The following is an 18,539-nucleotide window of genomic DNA, read 5'->3' on the forward strand; positions in this document are numbered from 1 at the left end:
ACTCATCCGGCTCCCCTGCCAGCCTGTATTTGATAAAGCGGTGGTTAGAAAATGGCTAGATGGATGTATGTGGACTTGGTTTGCACTATATTAAAGGGGATAGTTTATTGGAAGATAATAAGGACTGCAGTCTTTCTTACTAAATATCATTCATGAAGAGTAAATAGTGAAAATAGTGGAATGTATGCTTTCAAATTGCAAGCATTCTCCAGCAAACTAAAACAAGAGAAAAAAACAAACCTTTGAAAACTGTATCCATGGGATTAAATTGGTCTTCTATTTTTGGGCACAAATGATAATCCTTTTGATTTTCAGTTATCAAACTGTTCTAAACTTTTTTTTTCAGTCAGCTTGTAAGTGTGTACGACTGCTTGCAACCCTGGCCCAAACCTGTTGTGTGGTGTTCTGATGCAGAAAAGTGCTTCTCCAATCTATATTTTTTCTCTTTGAATGCATGTCAATGTGGGAACAAAATCTGTGAAAATGGTCCCAAGAACTATAGTAACTCCCAACAAACTGGCAATGCATGTACATGTAAAAAACTCTTTTATAAAGTGAATGGCATATTGTTTTGAATCTAAAAGTGCCAAACATTTCATTCATGCAAAGGAACAAGTAATAGGTTTATTCCATGCTGAAAAAAGAAGAGAGAAAACACAACGTTTCGCCATGGAGCCTTCTTCAGGTGTGAAGAAGGCTCCACGGCTGAAACGTTGTGTTTTCTTTCTTCTTTTTTCAGCATGGAATAAACCCATTACTTGTTTCTTTGCAGCATATGCATGCTGACGCAGCTCCCCACCTGAACTACTATATTTTATTCATGTCTATTTTCATTTGAGTGGACTTTGGAAGTAAATTAAAAGAGATTGAGAGTTAATGGAAAGTCCCTACAAAAAGATAGGAATACAATTATTTGTACGTATAGATAGAGATAAAGATATTTTCTTGACTTAGACATTATTACAAATTATTGTGGAATTTATGGGCTATTTATAGTAATTTCAAGCCTATTAACTATGAAGTCATACTGCACATATTGTCCTACCACATCTCCTGCAGTGCATCAAGTTGTGTATGGCTCATGTAATAGTACAAAAAGGAATAAAGGGACAAGGCTGTTTGCTTTATTCCTCCAAACATTTAATGAATATATGCTCATTGCAGTTTAAATGCATTTATGCGGCGTAGTAGTTCAGCATTTTTGTAATGCAAGAGACAAAATGGGCACAAGGCAACTGATATTTATACTATCTGTAATTCCTGTAGCTGTAGATCCCAGAAAATAGGATTAAATATGTTGAAAAGAGAGTTGAAAAACAACTATATTATCAAGTGCAGATCAAGGGATATTACTGAGGTGACAGCATAGTTTTGTGAGCAGTATTTCTTAATGAATAAATAATTTCGGTTGGAAATGAGTGATTTCCAAAAAATAAGCATTGTTTCCAACAATTTTAAAAGACTCTATGGACTTTGCTATAACAATATGCTACTTGGATATACTATTATCTGTAAAAAATGTTTGCATCTAGCAATTAGGCTCCTGCTCACTCTATCTAGCGTATTCCTCACTCATCTACTATATATTTATGTCTTTTAATTTGAGCCAGTAAAGTTTTCACATACTTTGCCTTTTACAAAGAAACATAATGTAATCTTCATGCCTTCCCCAAAGTTTTCCTGAATTAGATTTACAATAGCTTTAAATCTATACTAAAAACAGAATGTTCTTTTTCACCTGCTAGCCATCTGTCTTTAGAGTTTATTCTGTTTAGGTATTTTAACACAGATCATACCTTGTGTTTCCAACAGCCAGCTATTTTGTATGAAGAAAATGGAAAATAGAGGGAAACGTGCAAGAATACACAAAAAAAAATTAAAATAAGGATCTTATTTGCTAACCCATCTGTTTGCAATTCCTAGAAGCCAAAACATTCCAGAACAAATACTGGCTCTTAAAGAACACAAAACAGATCAGTTATTTCATCAGTTTGCTGAATTGTATATCTTACGAAGTATACTTCTTTGTCTGTATTTATTTTTTCTCTTATAAGAAATCATGTCAACTTTTTAAAATGAATTTCTTCATCCATTTGTTTAAGTCCACCTTCAGAGTCGCTGGTTGTTTCTTAAGTCTTGCCAGAAATGCTCTGCTTAAATTGCATAAAAAAATGCTGTTATGTGTGACATTTTACTCAGAGGTGGCCTCACATGTACAGTACATAATTGAGCTATACCAACACCTTCCTTCAGATTTCAGCACCAATGATTTTGTTTTCCATTTTTTTTGTCCTTTCATATTAATACTGATAATGACATGCCTATCTACCCATTACGGTTCTTAAATTACTGCCATGTTGTCAATCTGGATAAAAAACCTTTCAGATGTACTCAAATGTCCAGATGTTGAATCTGTAGGACAATTTTAAATGATACATAAATATCAATATAAACATGGAAGGACCACACTGTGCTATCTACAGTACAAATCTACAGCTATTAAGAAAGATAAACTCAAGAAAGAAATCCAGTCAAAACCACAGAGTAAGGAATTGTGCATTATACAAATTGAGCGCTTAGAGAAGCCACCTTTAAAGGCGCTATATAAAATAACGTTTATTATTATTATTATGATAAGGAGGTTTTTGCTTTTTTTTTCGAATAATTGAGAACATCAGAATGGACAATGCATATCAAGGTCACATTTTATAATGTGGTTTGGTCATAGTGTGGAAACGTTTATTAAATAATTGCAGTATCCTGACAAGTCTGTATGGAAGATTATCGGGATATCTTATTCTTTTGACGTTTTCAAGGCTGTGGATAACTCTCTGAGATTTACTTTATTAACTGCCAGACGTCATCATTTACATTCAAAACCTATAAAACCAATGTTTTGCATATTCTATAGACTGCTAGTGTATAGAAGTTAATGAAACACCCATGTAGACCTTTAGTTTATATGGTCATCTTGTGTATACCGTTTAGTTTAAAAACATAGGTGGATTTAGCGATAAAAACAAAGAAAAATAACAAAACTGGTCAGATCATTATTCTATAATAAACATTGCAGTCTTTAGTTATGTACTTATTTTTACTTATTTGTATCTATCAATTAGGGAAATCCAATGATTATTCACTCTGACTTATCATTGCCCCCTATACCAGCCAGGAAGAGATGAAGAGAACACACTCACTTTCTGATGCATGTGAATATGCCCTTTTTATTCATATTATATTCCTGGAATGCAAATAGCAGGGATTTAGTGCCAAATGAAGGATAGACACAGTTTACCAATGATGCTTAGTCTAGCAGTTGCCTGATTGGTGACTGAGTAACCAAGAATTTACTGCTGGCAGCTCTAACCCCCAGCATGCAACATGGCATGGCCTGCATTTTAAACTGGCAAAGTCCAGGTTATGTGAATCTTTCTGCACTCCAAGCTTCAACTCTTGATGGATGATAAGCTACTTACAGCCCTGTTTTTAAAGTGGTACTACCTTTAGACACAGAATAATATGGTTTATGTTACCAGATATTCCAATATCAACTGTACTGTAATTGTAAAACTAAGACAGGAATGTTTTACAATACAAACATTTTATTTTGGAAAAAAATAATATCAAACATCTCTGTTCAGCTCACAATTCATAAAAACTCTAAACTGATTCTAAACAATTCTAAGATGAAACTGAAAGAGAAATATAATTAATTTCACATACCATAAAAATGGGCTCCTTTAACAGTAGACTGTGTTTACTGTTCAGTGATCTCTCATTAAAATATCCTCACATATACACTTAGCAAACCACGCTGAAGCAGTTTGGATATTTTGGCCAGCACTAATGGGAAAGGCAAATTAATGACCCTGTCACATACTCTGATAATCACTCCAGGACAGGATTGAATTATACATTTAAGGCAAAATGAGGACATTTACCCCTGAAGTTGTTCTCAGTCATATCTGCAGCTTAGGTTATTGAGAAGCTTTAAAATATTAATCAAAACATCCAAAAGTTAATTTCACACTAAAAACATAGAAAGAAAAATAAAGTTTTGACAGGTTAACCTTCTTCAAATACAGTATGGACAAACATTGTCAATGGAAAATGTTCTTTCCCATTCTAAAAAGAAGACTAATGTCCAAATCTGGTCTAAAGGCAATACCCACAGGTGTTTTGCCCATTTGTCTAATTTACTTCTGTGTTTGTATAAAGGAAAGGGTAAAAATGATTTTTTTATCTTTGTTTTGTTTTTAGAATGCTAAAAACATTATATCTCATGCTACTAAGGAGAAGTAGCCATGAAATATTTGTTTAAATATGTCTACTAAAATGTCCAGCATTAAGAAATACACTGTATTTTATTCTTAGATGTTTCATAACTGTATATATAATTTAAATGACAAAAATACATAATTAAAAAACAAGTTATATAATCTAGATATACCTGTACTCTTATTCAGTTAATGGAGGTCTAAGAGCTCAAGCCTGTTGTGTAAGTAAATGGGACATTGATAGTCACTGTCCTTAGTTAGACTGCTATCTCTGCTTCACTTCATAGGTCTGGAGCAAAATCCAAATAAAGGAAATCCATTCCTTTAGAACTCTGAACTTCTGTCCCTGTATTTTTTCCAAACCAATCAACTGCCTTTTAAAGCCATAAACAGCATGCAAATCATAACCACAATTTTCAATCTTCAATCTTTTTTTGCAGCTACACATGCTTACCAGAGCAAGGGATTCCTGTTTTAAGAACACCCTTTTCAAGGACACCTCTGGTAAATACAATAAATAGAAATACAATGAAAAGCACATGTAAAAGGTGGGTCGGGGACATCTTTAAAATGTCACTGTTGACTATTTACCTTCACTGTCTGTATCACTCTCAGAAAAAGGATAATATGCTGAACATCTTTAATTACCAAGCATATATGAAGCTATCTTGGCTAAAAATGCTTTGTATCCTGATACTGATCATTCACTCTGAGGACACCACAGGAAGAAAGTATGCTTCTACTAACCCCACTGCTCTACTGTTAACTCCTGCTGTCTGATAATCCTTTACCATTGTCAGAATGTTTTATTTTAATGTAAATAAATTAAACATGGAATGGGACGACCCAATGTAGCGTAGCCTTTGGGCTTGTAACTGTCAGGCTGTAGGTAGAGGTCTGTGCTTGAACTGCTTAAACTACTGTTGTACCATTGAGTGAGGTTGCTCTAATCCACCCAGCTTCTGTATATAAATGAGGACCAGCATAGCTGGGGGCGGGTCAGCCCTGCATTTCAGTTATGGCACAATGGGGGGTGCATGCTCTCTAGTCTGTTTAATCCAAAAGAAACCAGGATGAGTTCTGGTATAGACTTTACTTTTTTATCTATGTAATAATAATAAAATAATGCAGACTGGATGCCTCAATATTTACATTTAAAGAGCTTAGATAGGTACCACAAAGACTAAGCAGACCACATCCGTACTATAGTTTTATCAATGTTCATGGAGCTTATCATCACCTTAAAATTCAGACCAAGAGAAACCTGGCAACATTTCTGTTCATATATTTGCAAGATTCGTCAGCAGTCCCGGAGCTCTGTGATTGACTGTTGCCAGCACTGTACCATACCAGGGAAGTTGATCATTGCCTACTTTTGCTCACAGCTGCTGTGTGTTGACAGCCTGTAAAACGTTTCACAAGTATGGAAGCCGCAGACAATACCTTATGTATTCCATGGGTAAAAATAAATCAATACATCCTTTAATCATATAATAACCAGTACAAAAGGAGTAATATTTTAAACATACATCTATTTATCCATGTAAATCTGTGGACTGTTCAGAAAAAAAATGAAGGAAAAGCACCCCTTGTCCCTTGATCCCATAGTTATTTTGGAAAATAGGTAATCGTTTCACAGCAGAATGGAAGTGGGCCACAGATTAAGAAATAGGAATACTGAGTGTCCAATTCAAGGATGTCTAACAGGAATTCACAACTACAATAGAATACTACTATGAGAAAAATAAAATGTGGCTCTTGCTGACTTCATATGTGCACTTAGTTAGGTCTGTCATAAACTTGACAATCTCCACAAAATATAACGTCAAGCAGTCAAGGTGGATTCGTAGACCAAATTAATGTTCTTCAGAAGGACATAATTGAACAAACCTTATTTTAACATACCTCCCTGTATTCTATATACATCAGTCAAAAAGGAATACTTTAATATGTAATGATACACACATTTAATCTTGCCCCACTTCACAATCAACTGCTTTCCTCAAATGTTACAGTTGCATATCTGATGTAATTCAGGATAATTGCTTTGACATGCATTTGGACATCCTTGAAATGTAATATGCAGAGTATTTTTAAATACATTCCAGGGAAGTTAGAATTAAGTATTTCTATGTGGAAAGGGCATGAGAGTGAAATCTACAATAAACAGAAATGAAACAGGCTATACAGTATGGAAATGTATAGATGTACAGCAATGGGAAAAAAAGCCTATGGAATCCTGAACATACATGAACATATTCTCTACAGTAAGATAGAATCTAAAAAAAAAAAAACTTTTAATGTTAATAAATTACTTTGACAAATCTAAAGATCTGTCATACAGGCTCACTCTTCTCACCACTAATAGCCCCCCACCTCACCACCTATTGAATTTCACAAACTAAACTCAAGGAAAATCAAATATTTATAATAAGAGTTTGGATTTTCAGAGCACTCTTTACCAGAGAGAGCTCTAACTGCCATGTTTATAATAGTATGCCTGGAAAACCTGTATACTGTACTTTAATGTCAAATCTGAGAATTTAACAGAATACAAAAACTGTCTGCATACTATGAGGTTCTGTGTGCTCTATAATTTGTACATATCTTTAATTTAGACACAGTAATATTTGGTCATTGTAAACCACACTTTAAAGGAAAAAATGATTAGTAATTAGCAAACTGTGTTTCTGATAATGTGTTCAATTGAAATATTCTAAGAAAAAGAGATGTTATAAAATTAAGTATTATAAGATGCTGCAATTTTCATTAGAACTGTAATGAAGTAATTTTTGTTCTTTACAGACACTTAAAAATCTATGTCTTTGCAACACCCCAAGGTAGAAAACAATAAGATAAGAAAATAGGATGAGAAGAAATACTGATTTTACCTGGAATATTAGACAGGGCATCCTCATTTTCAAAAACCCCTCTCCTTTTTGGTCCTTGGAGATTGTGCTTTGATTTCCAGAGAAGTTTGACCAGTTTGATTAATTCAGGCAGCTCCAGAGTGAAGGTTCCTTGCTGGTAGGTGGAGAGGGTCCACACAGAGGTAGGAAGAAGTTCTTCGCTCACTTTCAGTCTCCTACCAAACTCTGAGCTCAAGAACCTGTTTAACACAGGCATCCTCCTGACTGTGCTTTGCAGTGCCAGAAGTCAAGGTGAGGCTGCAGAACAGGTCCAGATGGGGTTCTACCGCTGCAGTACTCCCGGTCTCCCCCCTAAGACTTCTTTGTGACTCTCCAGTCCAAAGTAGTAGAGGTTTGGAGACAGTCCTCTACCTAAACTTTTCACGATTTCCCCTGGAAAGAAAACTACCAAAAGCACTTTCAAGGTCCCTGCTGGCTGAACAGTTCTTTGGAAAAGAGAGAGCCAGAGGGTGGGGGTGGATCTGCAAGGGAGAGCAGGAGGGAGAGAGAGATTGTGATTCAGATTCTCTCTCTCCCTCTCTGATGCCTCAGTCAGCATAATAAGGCCTCGTAAGGCTGAGACCGTAAGAAGATTTTATGATGAGAACAATCCATTCAGCCCATCAGAGCTTGCAGCTTTTCAGTAGACTAAGTGATTTTGAAAGATCCCAGCCTATTAGTCTTTGCCATGATTATAAAGGATCATCCCATATACCCAGCTAAGAGTGTGTATAAAGTGTCATATCGGCTATGTTACAAATGCAGAAATTATAATATTCAGCTTACTAAAAAATGGTTGGAAAAGGAATGCTCCCGAAGTGCTGTATGGAAGATTAAAGGACATTCAATGATCACATTAACAGCCCCACTATACCAGCTTACAACAGGTTTTCTCGTTTGGCTTCCCTTGGCCGTTCGGGAGTACTGCAGTGATAGTGCTTATATTATAAAACACTAGGAAAGAATATGTTAGCAGAGCAACATGATCAAAGTCACTTTCTTTTCATATTCTCTTTTTTCTTTATTCTCAACATAAAGTCCTAAGAGGATTGTGTGAGTTAGTTAATTACCTTACTAGACTCAGCAGTCACTCTCTCAGCTAAAGAGGCAAAACAGTTCTTTTTTGTTTGAAGAGAACCTTGAACAACGAGCACGGCAGAAAGAGCAACAGGATCTGAATACAAAAAGAAAACTCTTTCATTGCCCTAGACTAATGTGACAATGTGACCCCCCTTCCCACCCCGATCCCTCAAACACCCATCCCAACAACTTCTCTCTCATACTTTTTTTTTCTGAAAAGAGTTGGCAAAATAACAAAACTTTAATGCTGACAGAGAGGCTTCTGCACAACACTGAAGCAGAAAATGATTAAAAATTATAATGCCTCAATAAAAAGCAAACTTACTGAGGTTTGGAGACATTTTAGGCATACCACCAAGCTGAATTTCATTTAGTTTGGGCTTTCCAAGAAGAGTCCAACTCCAATGGGCTGAGCTCACCGAGATTTGATTTCCCAGCATTGATTCCACATGCTCAAACAACCATGAATTAAAACTACAGACAGTGACACTGAAACAACAATTGCCCAGTATTGCTAAGTCATTATTACAGATAAAAAGCTTGGGTATGAAAAATAAACCATCATTTTCCTTTTCATTGATGTCAAAAGAGCAACACCCAACAAAGCTCACTAGTCCAAAGTATATCTTCATTTCATTGTTTTAGATTAGCAGCACTACTTATATGGAAGTGCCTAACAGAAATAAAAGAGAAATAGCACTGACAAATCAATCTTACACAGCTGTTCCTAATCACTATCATTACAGAAATTAACTTTATCTATTGAAAAGAAACATGCTTTTGTATTACATATATTAACCAAGCAGGTTAAGCCAAAACTATCTCACCAAGTAATCCAAACATTAACAAAGCATCCAATTCTGGGATATTGTTGTCCCTAGTGAATTTAAGGTTAGAGGTTATGTCTCTCCAGCCTTAGTAGATCTTACTTTAATTCTTCCTTCTCTGCTTTGAAAGACAAGCCATGAAATAGACCCATACAGTAAATTGTGACTATCTTCATAAAGATTGCTAGATGCTGCATAAAGTAACTTCTTGCTAGTCAAAATCTCCCTCCTGTTGCTTAATATTCTCAGCCTTCAGTGGAATCTTTAAGGGATGCACAAAGAATGATTTCTGGATTTTACACTTCCAAGGTTTATTGATCTAGCCCTTCAGGGCGCTGTGCATCTCCTCCATAAATTCCTAATGAACCCCTTACTTAGCTTTCAAAGCTGTCTGGCCATCAGTATTCAGCTACCTGAACTGGAGCTCTGTGTGTGAATCCATAAAAAGTAGTATTTGACATCAAGGCAACATACTGAAAAAACAATATGCTGAATTGCCATCTGAAAATTAATCATATACAATTTAATCAATTATATTATAAAAAAATTATATTCATTGAATGTTCTTTCATTCAGGTTCAGTAATAAATTGAAAAAACTGTATACAGTATACAGTATATATTGAAAATACAATATGGAGGTCAAGTCCAGTAATTTAATGGATACTATTCTCTGATTAAAATGAAGAAGAAAAAACATACATCATGCAACTTATGTTTAACAGTTTTATAAATTTAGCTCTTATACAGTAACTTGTTATTTTGTATTAATACCAGATAAAATTAGAAATTAAATTGGATGTGAATAAGAACTGCATTTTCAAAAGTCCGACTTACTTGTTGATTTGGTTTGGTTATAAATATTGTGTGAAATGCATTGTACTATACTATGTTATTTCAATTGTTTTTTTTTTCAACTTAGTTACATGTTGCTTGTTGCATTTTACATAATAAAACAGTACAACTTGTTATCTTTTAAGGCAAGTCTGTATTCTGCTAGGAAGTTTTTATAATCCTTTCTGACACTGACCCCTCATCAGCTTAATGTTACTCAAGTCTATGTTTCTAGCAACATAATAGACTTAACATAGCTGCACAAGGGTCAAATTGGACACCTAGTTTTAGTCTGTTTAACAGAAAAGAACAAAAAAGTTCCACCTCCATTTTCCTATAATGTTATTTTATAGCAATGTTGAGATTTTCCTTGAAATGCGGTGTCATGGTTAAGTATGCTCACTAACCAACCATCTCACAAGTTCAAGTGCTCCTAGACAAGCTTTGATGATCATAGCATCATAGGACCAGCTATGAAAGCTTTGAAATAATGTTTTCACAAGCTCACTTTTAGTTCACATAATAATATTTCACATAATCCTTGTGATCATGCCATTTATAGTAGTCTCTGCCTAAGTCTGTTATTAATTTGTTTCACTGTAAACCAAGAAAAAGCTGTTTGTAGGTGTGAATAAAAAATTGTAATAGAAAACTGTTGACAAACAGTTAAGAGAAGAACAGTTTAGAATATGCAGACATAATAAGTCTTTATCTGACCGTTATCTGGGCATTGGAAAGTTGTGCCATTATATTTAAAAAAATTTCCTCTTTCTAATGTGTGCAATTAGAATCTATTTTTCCAGTCTGATCAGTCAGTGAGTGACAATTAGGGTCAAATTATTATTGTAGGGATGCTTAAAATATGGAGTGCTTAAAACTCAATTAAGTTATACTCCGTTGTAAATAACTCTCAAAAGATCAGTAGAATGATTCAATTAACTAGGAATAAGAACATCCAGGAATTGAGCACATTAAAACGATTATTGAGAGTTTTAATAAATATGGCTAAACCCACTTGGCTGAAGGCCAACCTCCTGGCCAGAGGACCCCATGAAGTAGGAGGAGTGACCAAGACACAACTGCAAAGATGGAGAGAGGGAGCTGGTGGGATACAAGGAAACAAGTTGGGGAGAGAAGAGGAGTACGTACTGTACAGTATTTATAATGCACATCAGGATTGATTAGGAATTACTGACAACTGAGGCTGATTGAACTTGGCCCTTGTCATCCCTCTCAATCTTTTGTGATAAACTTAATGAAATAACTATCAATCCTTTATCAGAGAGCCTCGTCTCCCTGATGGACCTACAGAAAACCACATCCTGTCCCTGAATTATAGAGAACCACTTCACCCTGGATCAAATGGAGTTTGATCACAGGGTACACATATTGTACACGTACATAGGGCAGTTTTAGATATACTAATTAACAGTCTTTGCAAGGTGGAAGAAAACCAGGAACCTTGGGAAAACCCACACAAACATGGAGTCAACATCCAAACTGCATTCAGAAGCCATCCCAGTCAATAATCATATGTGGGATAGGACAGAGAACAATGTCCTTGTTTATACCGTATCACTTAACATGATGGTACTACTAAATTTAGTGCTTCTCTTTAAAACTGTGTTTTTAAAGAACATTTTAAAGTTTATAAAGTTTGCCAAAAAAATTATATTGTAAGTAGATAAGAACATTTTGTCCTCTACATTTAAACTTTTTGACATTGACTACCATCTCAATGCAAACCATTTTGTTCTAATAGAGATAATGACAGGCGAGGTGAGGAAAACCATACTGTACAGCAGTATACCTTGTGAGAAAGCTCCTCAAAAACATTCACGTAAAAATACATTTTTTGCAATGTTTTTTGTTTTGTAAAAGAGACGTTATCGAACAATTAGACTAAACAAGGTGGCACATCTGAAGGCCATCTGCTGTTCTTATAAAGAGAGTGGATGCAGAGATCTTAACCACATTACAATAATTCACGGACATTCTTATTTTCTTAGGACTGTTTCCAAGAAAGAAAAACAAAATGCAGACTCAGTCCTGGGCACATTTGCATGCAAAGCATGTAGTGAACATGAGTACTCAACCGCTCTGTAGGTTTTAGGTTTTTTTTTTTTTTATATCAGTCCTTTTTCTTACACCTCCAGTCCATTTGATGCCTTAATTTAATGTTAGTTCCCTTCTCTCTATTTGGGAGCAGACAAAGAATTTACTGGAAATGCTTCACAATCGTACCCTTTACATTCTTTCCTGTCGTCAATGAGGATGGAAAGTTTTTCATAGTGCTGATTAGATAACGCTGTCAGTTGACAATGTATGATTGAATTGTTGTATTTTGACATCTGTTCTGATGGCCCTAAATTAAGCTTATTTAAGATTGATAAAGATACTCTGATTGAGGACACTATAAAATCCAGTGCTCTGTTGTTTAATGTGGAAATTGAATGAACAGTACTAATTAAACTGATAACTGCAAGTAAGGTCAATGATAATGAATCTTTTATATCTGCTATATTGCATAACACAACTGCATGGGTTCAGATCAGAAGCCCACACTCACACTGACACATTCTGATCATGCATGTTTTTACCTCTATATTTCTGGAGAATTCACAATAACTCCCTTTCTATTTTTATGTACTTGTACAAAAGATTTAAAAGAAGATGGCATTTGATCTATAAAAAGTCAATTAATCTGTTTGTCTTTGCTATCTTTGTCCAGACATTTTGTCCATACTATACATACCAACTCATACATACACAAGGACACAAGCACAATTGCTTAATGGCCATATGTCATAAATGCTAAAGTACAGTACATCTTGATCAGTTTAGTACTATTCATGAGAGTCTGAATATATGATGGTGGACCATCAGCTTTTGCGAAACCAGGACCTTGCTGAGGTAATTTGATAAGTGACCTTGAGGTTATGTTACTGTACTTTTCAGTGAATATGGTGATAATGATAACCATCATATATGGCCAAGAATGTACAGTAAATGAGGTCCTGTCTGAGTAATACTGCAAGCTACTGAGAAGACAAAGACTGAAGCTCTCAAGACGTATTCAGATAACTCAGAGCTCAGTGAATACTCTCTGAGTCCATTAACTGCACAAAAAGGTGCTTGGATATCCTGAAGTATCTGTCTTTGGTGCAAACAGGAGCCCACCACAGGCCCGAGGCTTGCAGTAGCCAGGCATGTAGGATGCCCAGCAGCAGGAGTAAAACTGTCATAGATTTTAAGGTACAGTGCTTTTCTGCCTACAGGGTGTCAAGCATGCCTTTAGGAGCTCCTGTGACATTATCCAGTATTCAAAATGAATCCAGACACTTGGAGGGTGCTTAGGAGCAAGAGATAAACAAAACAACAGAAAGCTGAGTTTGTAAGTATGATACTAAATCACAAAACTTAAGAACTGTAGTACCTTTGATGCAACGTGACAAGAATGCAGAAGTACAGTACACATCCTTTAAATCTAAACATTTAAAATCCTGCTGGCTTGGACTTATTTGGAGTTGCTAGCTCATAGTCAACATTAGAACCTCAGTTGAACTCTGCAGTTGATAGACTGTTTTGATGCTCAGGACTCCATGACCAGTGGCTTCCATGTCTTATACAAAAAGAACTGTATGCTGGGCCAGGTAGGTAAGTCAGTCAGGTACCATAGGTCTTACCTGTAGTTTGGACTGAAATATGAGTGAGGTCAGGTCCATTATCCACACAAGGACGCTGGATAACATTGAAAGTTGCCCTGAAGACCCTGTGGAGGTGATACCAATGTCTGGCACTGCATGTTATGGCACACTTACTGACACTTATGAGTCTTACTGACAATGGACGTGCAGTCCCTTTGATAAGAGGGACCACAGTGGTAAAGGGGAGAAATTTATCATAAGGGAGCAGGGTGGGTAACAAGTGATAGGAGAGTTCTAGATATCCCTTTTCCTGAAGGGGAATGGCTTGTACTGTGCAACCTCACTGTCAGGTCAATCTTCCTCACAGTCAATGCACCAACACTGAACCAATCCTGAACCAAGTCCTGACAAGTGGCTGTAGTTCTAGACTTCACCAGTCTATCAGTAAACACAGAACTAGCACAAGCCATTACACTCTCAGTGAAAAATATCTCTGGGTGAGTCCAGCAAGGTTCACAGTTCTCAAGAAAACTCAGAGAACTGAGAAAAATGCATTCAGGACAGCAGGAAAAAATGGTAATGAAGTAAGACATAAGCTTTGTTACACAAGAAAATAAGGAGGTAGCAGATTCGGACTGGATGCTTATTTGTACGCAGAGAGGCATTGACAAGGCACTCCCCAAAAGGTAAAATTCAGCATTTCATCTGAAGAGATCTTAAATAGAAGCCCAGAATAGTGTTCTTCAAGAAATGTATCCCAAATCCATACCGAACTGTTTGACATTAAAATGTGCATGGTGTGATAATTTTGTCATAACCCTCTTATAAAATGGTGGGAAGGTAGTTCTGTTTTGTGTGCATGTTTACTTGTTCATGTGCAAAAAAAAGAGTGTATTTCAAAGATAAGCATTGTGCAGAATATGGTACAAGTAATCAAGAGAGTTCTAATTCAGAACAGCACAGATGATGTTTCTATATTTGGTGAAAAACATCTTTTTGAGTAACTTGTTTTGTGGATTTCACACAGTGTAATGCACTAGAAGAATAGGGCATAGCTATATATCACACAGTTCTGAATGATTAAATCTAGCCTTTTCTGAAAACACCTTTTAAATGGATTTCCACATCCTTAATTTATTCCAGTAAAAGACAAAAAAGTCCTGCAGATTAAAATTATCAAAGTCAGTGTCTTGCTTCCCTTTTACAGTTGGGAGGACAGAGATACAAAAGTTATAAATTAGAGTGTCCAAGGTCACACACAGAATCAAAGTTGCAATTTGAGCTCCTGCCAAGAATTTTTTGGCTCCAAGTCATTTGGTCTGACAATTGGCATTCACTGCTTTCTAAATAGCTCCTGCAAACATTTTTGAACATATAGCAAAACTCCACGGTGTTCTGAAAGGAACACTGTACTTTATGTCATATTAATACAATGTGTTGCAAATGTATTGAACCCTTTGCGCAGTTTTCACATTGTGTTTCTGTCAGGACAATTTGGAGTAGCAATTAATATTTGTTTTACACACAACCTTCTCCACAAGGTTAATAGAAAGAAGTAAATAGATATGAAGGAAAAATGAAAAGGTCAAAATAATCTTAACGAGACATAATTACTTGTGTGGCTTCTATCTACTGAGTAATAACAGTGGTTCATATGATTTCAAAATAAATACACCTATCTCTGTAAATTCCTTCAGACAGGTAGTGAATTTCAAGCAAAGATTCAACCAGGAAGACTAAGGAGCTTAATTCTACTTAGCTCCTTAATGCTCCTTACAAAAACTTGCAACTTGTGTGAAATTAACCTCTGCTTGGTCCTTTATGTATTAATATTATTACATAGTGATATACAGTAGAACAATTTATTAAAAATGATATACTTCTTTGATACTGCTCAGGTTTGTTTTCAGTTTCTCAGTATTATAATATTGTATAAGTTATGTAAGCAAAATGCTGGGTTTTCAATACTAGATCTTTCAGGAAGACACTGGGCATTTATTATTCTTAGTAACAGCAGTAAGTAGGATTGCCTTTTATGCTACATTACAAATATGTAAAAATAAATGAAATATTTGTAGGATATTGAAACTTCATTCTGTGAATATTTTCTATTGTATTCTATATCAGGAAAAGGATCAGTAAATATGTTTTTTGATGCAACATAAATGTATGGATTAAGATATATTTATAAACTTAAAGTTCTTACTCAGGGAAAACCTTTACTTTTTTAATGAATGTATAATTTCTTTCTTCAGATAATAAGGGACTTATAGTTAGGTAGTTTGTTGCAACAAATGTATTTGAAAGCTCGACACTTCATTTATATGTCACCATCCAGTAGAGATGTGTTCCCAAATGTGTTACCTTGCTGTGGATTTAAATTTATTTTGATGAATAATTATTTTAAAATTCATTTTCATTTCTTTTCAGGTTCAAAAACCTGTCTTCAAATTACTACATGGAGTATTTCCAAAAAGATTTTGTTATTGAACTACTATATAGATATATCCGCATTTTATCAAATAATGAAGTTTAAAACTCAACTATGGCAAAAGTTAGGCTGTGTAGTTTAAAGCATTGCAAAAGCAATGTAAACCACGTCAATGCAGATTAGCTTCATTGATACGCTGTCAAGACCATTTTCAAAACAAAGTAAATCATGCTGAAGCAAAATGAAACATTTTTTAAGCCTGGAGAGTAAATTACAGAAATGTGGTGATGGAATTTTAAGTCTTGTTTTCATGCTTTGATTTGTAAATATGGCTGTAAAGCTTTGTCAGAGTTTTTTAGTGGATGGTAAAACCATAGAAACATAACCAGACAAGGCTAGTCAGCCAGATTCATGACAGCTTCATTAGAGTTAGGAAAATGTAAATTCTTACATTTCAGTTTCAGTTAAGAGTTAATGTTTAATGAAACTCAGTAATATTAAAACAAAGACATTTATTACCTAAATTCAACTTATAGTGTTTATTTACTGAAGATTCCAATGAGGGAACTATATCATACATCATTACGTACTGATATACTGATATGAGTATTGATCAGCTCTTTGTCTTATAAGAGTACTACAGGAAATGAAAAAAATAGAAGACATAAGAGAGTTCTCTCTCCTCTAGCACTGTGATTGGGAAAATAGCTAATTCATATTCATACCTCATATTCACTACATCCAGTGCCCTTCCCAACCTAACATTAGGTACAGTACTAATTCAATTAGACCAATGGATTACAAGAGATATCTTGTAATTAAAGCAAGCACTATTATTAACCTGTTGTTATTAATCATATGTAAAACTATATTAATAGAAATCTGGCACATATGCTCTACCTATGTCAAAAGTGTTAATGTAACTAACAAGACTGTATATGTGTGATCTAAATGGCTTTAATAACGAAATGAAGGAAACCTGAAGCTGATATTATTTGATTCATATAGTCTCCTGGGTCATTTAAAGGTGAAATCCAGTGCAATAAAAAACAATAATAACTGGTGTTCAATGCAGAATGTATTGTTTTATTGTAGATATAAATATATCAGAAATATATTGATAATGCTATGTTGCCAACTCCAAGAACTGGTCCCATCAGCCTCTAATTCCACTCATACCAACAATCAGCTTTGTCTCTCTTTGTATAAAATGTCCCTAAGCTGACATTGCTTTTGTGATATGGTGAACAAAAAAGAACATAATATGTTAATGAGTTCTGATGCCTTTCTTGTTGCTACCCTGCATTGAATGCTCTTTATGAGAACATAGTAGAATACACATAAACACTCACATTCCTTTCATGCATAGCTTTCTGCAGCTCAGAATGATCCAATGAATATGAACAGGTTATGCTGCTACTGCCTGACTGTAGCAATTTGCAATAAACAATGTTAAATTTCACAAGTGCCTATGTAATCCATGATGTTGTTGAATCTTTTCGTAAATTCCTTTTTGCTGATTCTGCATTTACCTCTCCTTGTTGAATTATTTGCAGATAATTCAAAATTCATTCTATGAATAGTTTGTTAACTATACTGGAATCTGAACTGTTGATCAAGATGAGCAATGGTGCAAAAACTAATCTTGACTTTACACAACAGCTTACAGTGGTCCAATTAGAGTCATTTTTATTGCTTGCTTGAAGAATTCTAATACTTAAACAAGATCTTCCCTTTCTACACTAGATCCATGTTGGAATTTTCTTAAAAATCTATAATTTTGAAAGGAGTATTCCTAATTTAGCTCTAGCTATCATTTACATAACTTGCCAGTAACAGGAGTAAGGCTAATTGGGGGTAAAATGTCCTGGTAGAATATCATTCCCCTTTTAAGGAACTACTGTTGCATCTACAATTCTCCGATCTGTGGATACCACTCCCAGTTAAGTAAGGCTTCCAATATCCTTTCTATTGTTCTATGAATAAGGCCCCAGTAATCTATTCATTTTAAACTACACTAATAGTTTAGACTGTACAAACCTGTGTGAAATATTAGGATGTACAGTATTTAGCATGTTTATGATTTCTTTATCATCTTTTATTATTAATCCCCTGTTATATTGTAATTCTATCTAATTATTCTTCCACATGATTAAGCTAAGTATTTTTCCACAGTGCATTTAGTGTGGTAGTCCTGGAAAATATTTCCCTCTGTTTTCTGTTGTAACATTCTTTTCTGTGTCTTGGCAACTTAATTGTCTTTATTGCTGTGTTTTGGTTTCGAGCATGTATCATTATCCATAATTCCTGAAGTGTAAGAACTTTTCTTCTGTTGACTGTTTCCAATTCATTTGTAAATTTTGCCTTAATCCTTCATTCATACTTAAAGATACCATATTGTGATCACAGGTTCCCAGTGGTTTTATCATATCTTTTCCCATTATTATATATTTGTTGTTTGAAAAGATACAATGGGTGCCTTTATAAAAACACAAAAAAGTTATGTTTTCCAGTAAATTCCAGTAGATTTGACAG

General features: G+C 35.0%; 1 protein-coding gene across 3 annotated transcripts in view; it reads right to left on the reverse strand.

The window, feature by feature from the left end:
• The window catches only part of LOC148674742 (3',5'-cyclic-AMP phosphodiesterase 7B-like), an 87,379-nt gene that overhangs the window by 37,820 nt on the left and 31,020 nt on the right, over positions 1 to 18,539 (reverse strand). Inside the window, exon 3 of one of the 3 annotated variants that reach the window (XM_088625265.1) lies at positions 7,169 to 7,668. The exons of the other annotated variants lie outside the window; for them this stretch is intronic. Within the exon in view, the coding sequence (XP_088481391.1) occupies positions 7,169 to 7,403 (235 nt within the window). The 5' untranslated portion in view covers positions 7,404 to 7,668. The remainder of the gene's footprint in view (positions 1 to 7,168; positions 7,669 to 18,539) is intronic. 3 annotated transcript variants of the gene reach the window in all.

Source organism: Lepisosteus platostomus, chromosome 3 (assembly GCF_059453375.1).
Source record: "Lepisosteus platostomus isolate fLepPlt1 chromosome 3, fLepPlt1.hap1, whole genome shotgun sequence".
In the NCBI taxonomy this organism is placed as follows: Eukaryota; Metazoa; Chordata; class Actinopteri; order Semionotiformes; family Lepisosteidae; genus Lepisosteus; species Lepisosteus platostomus.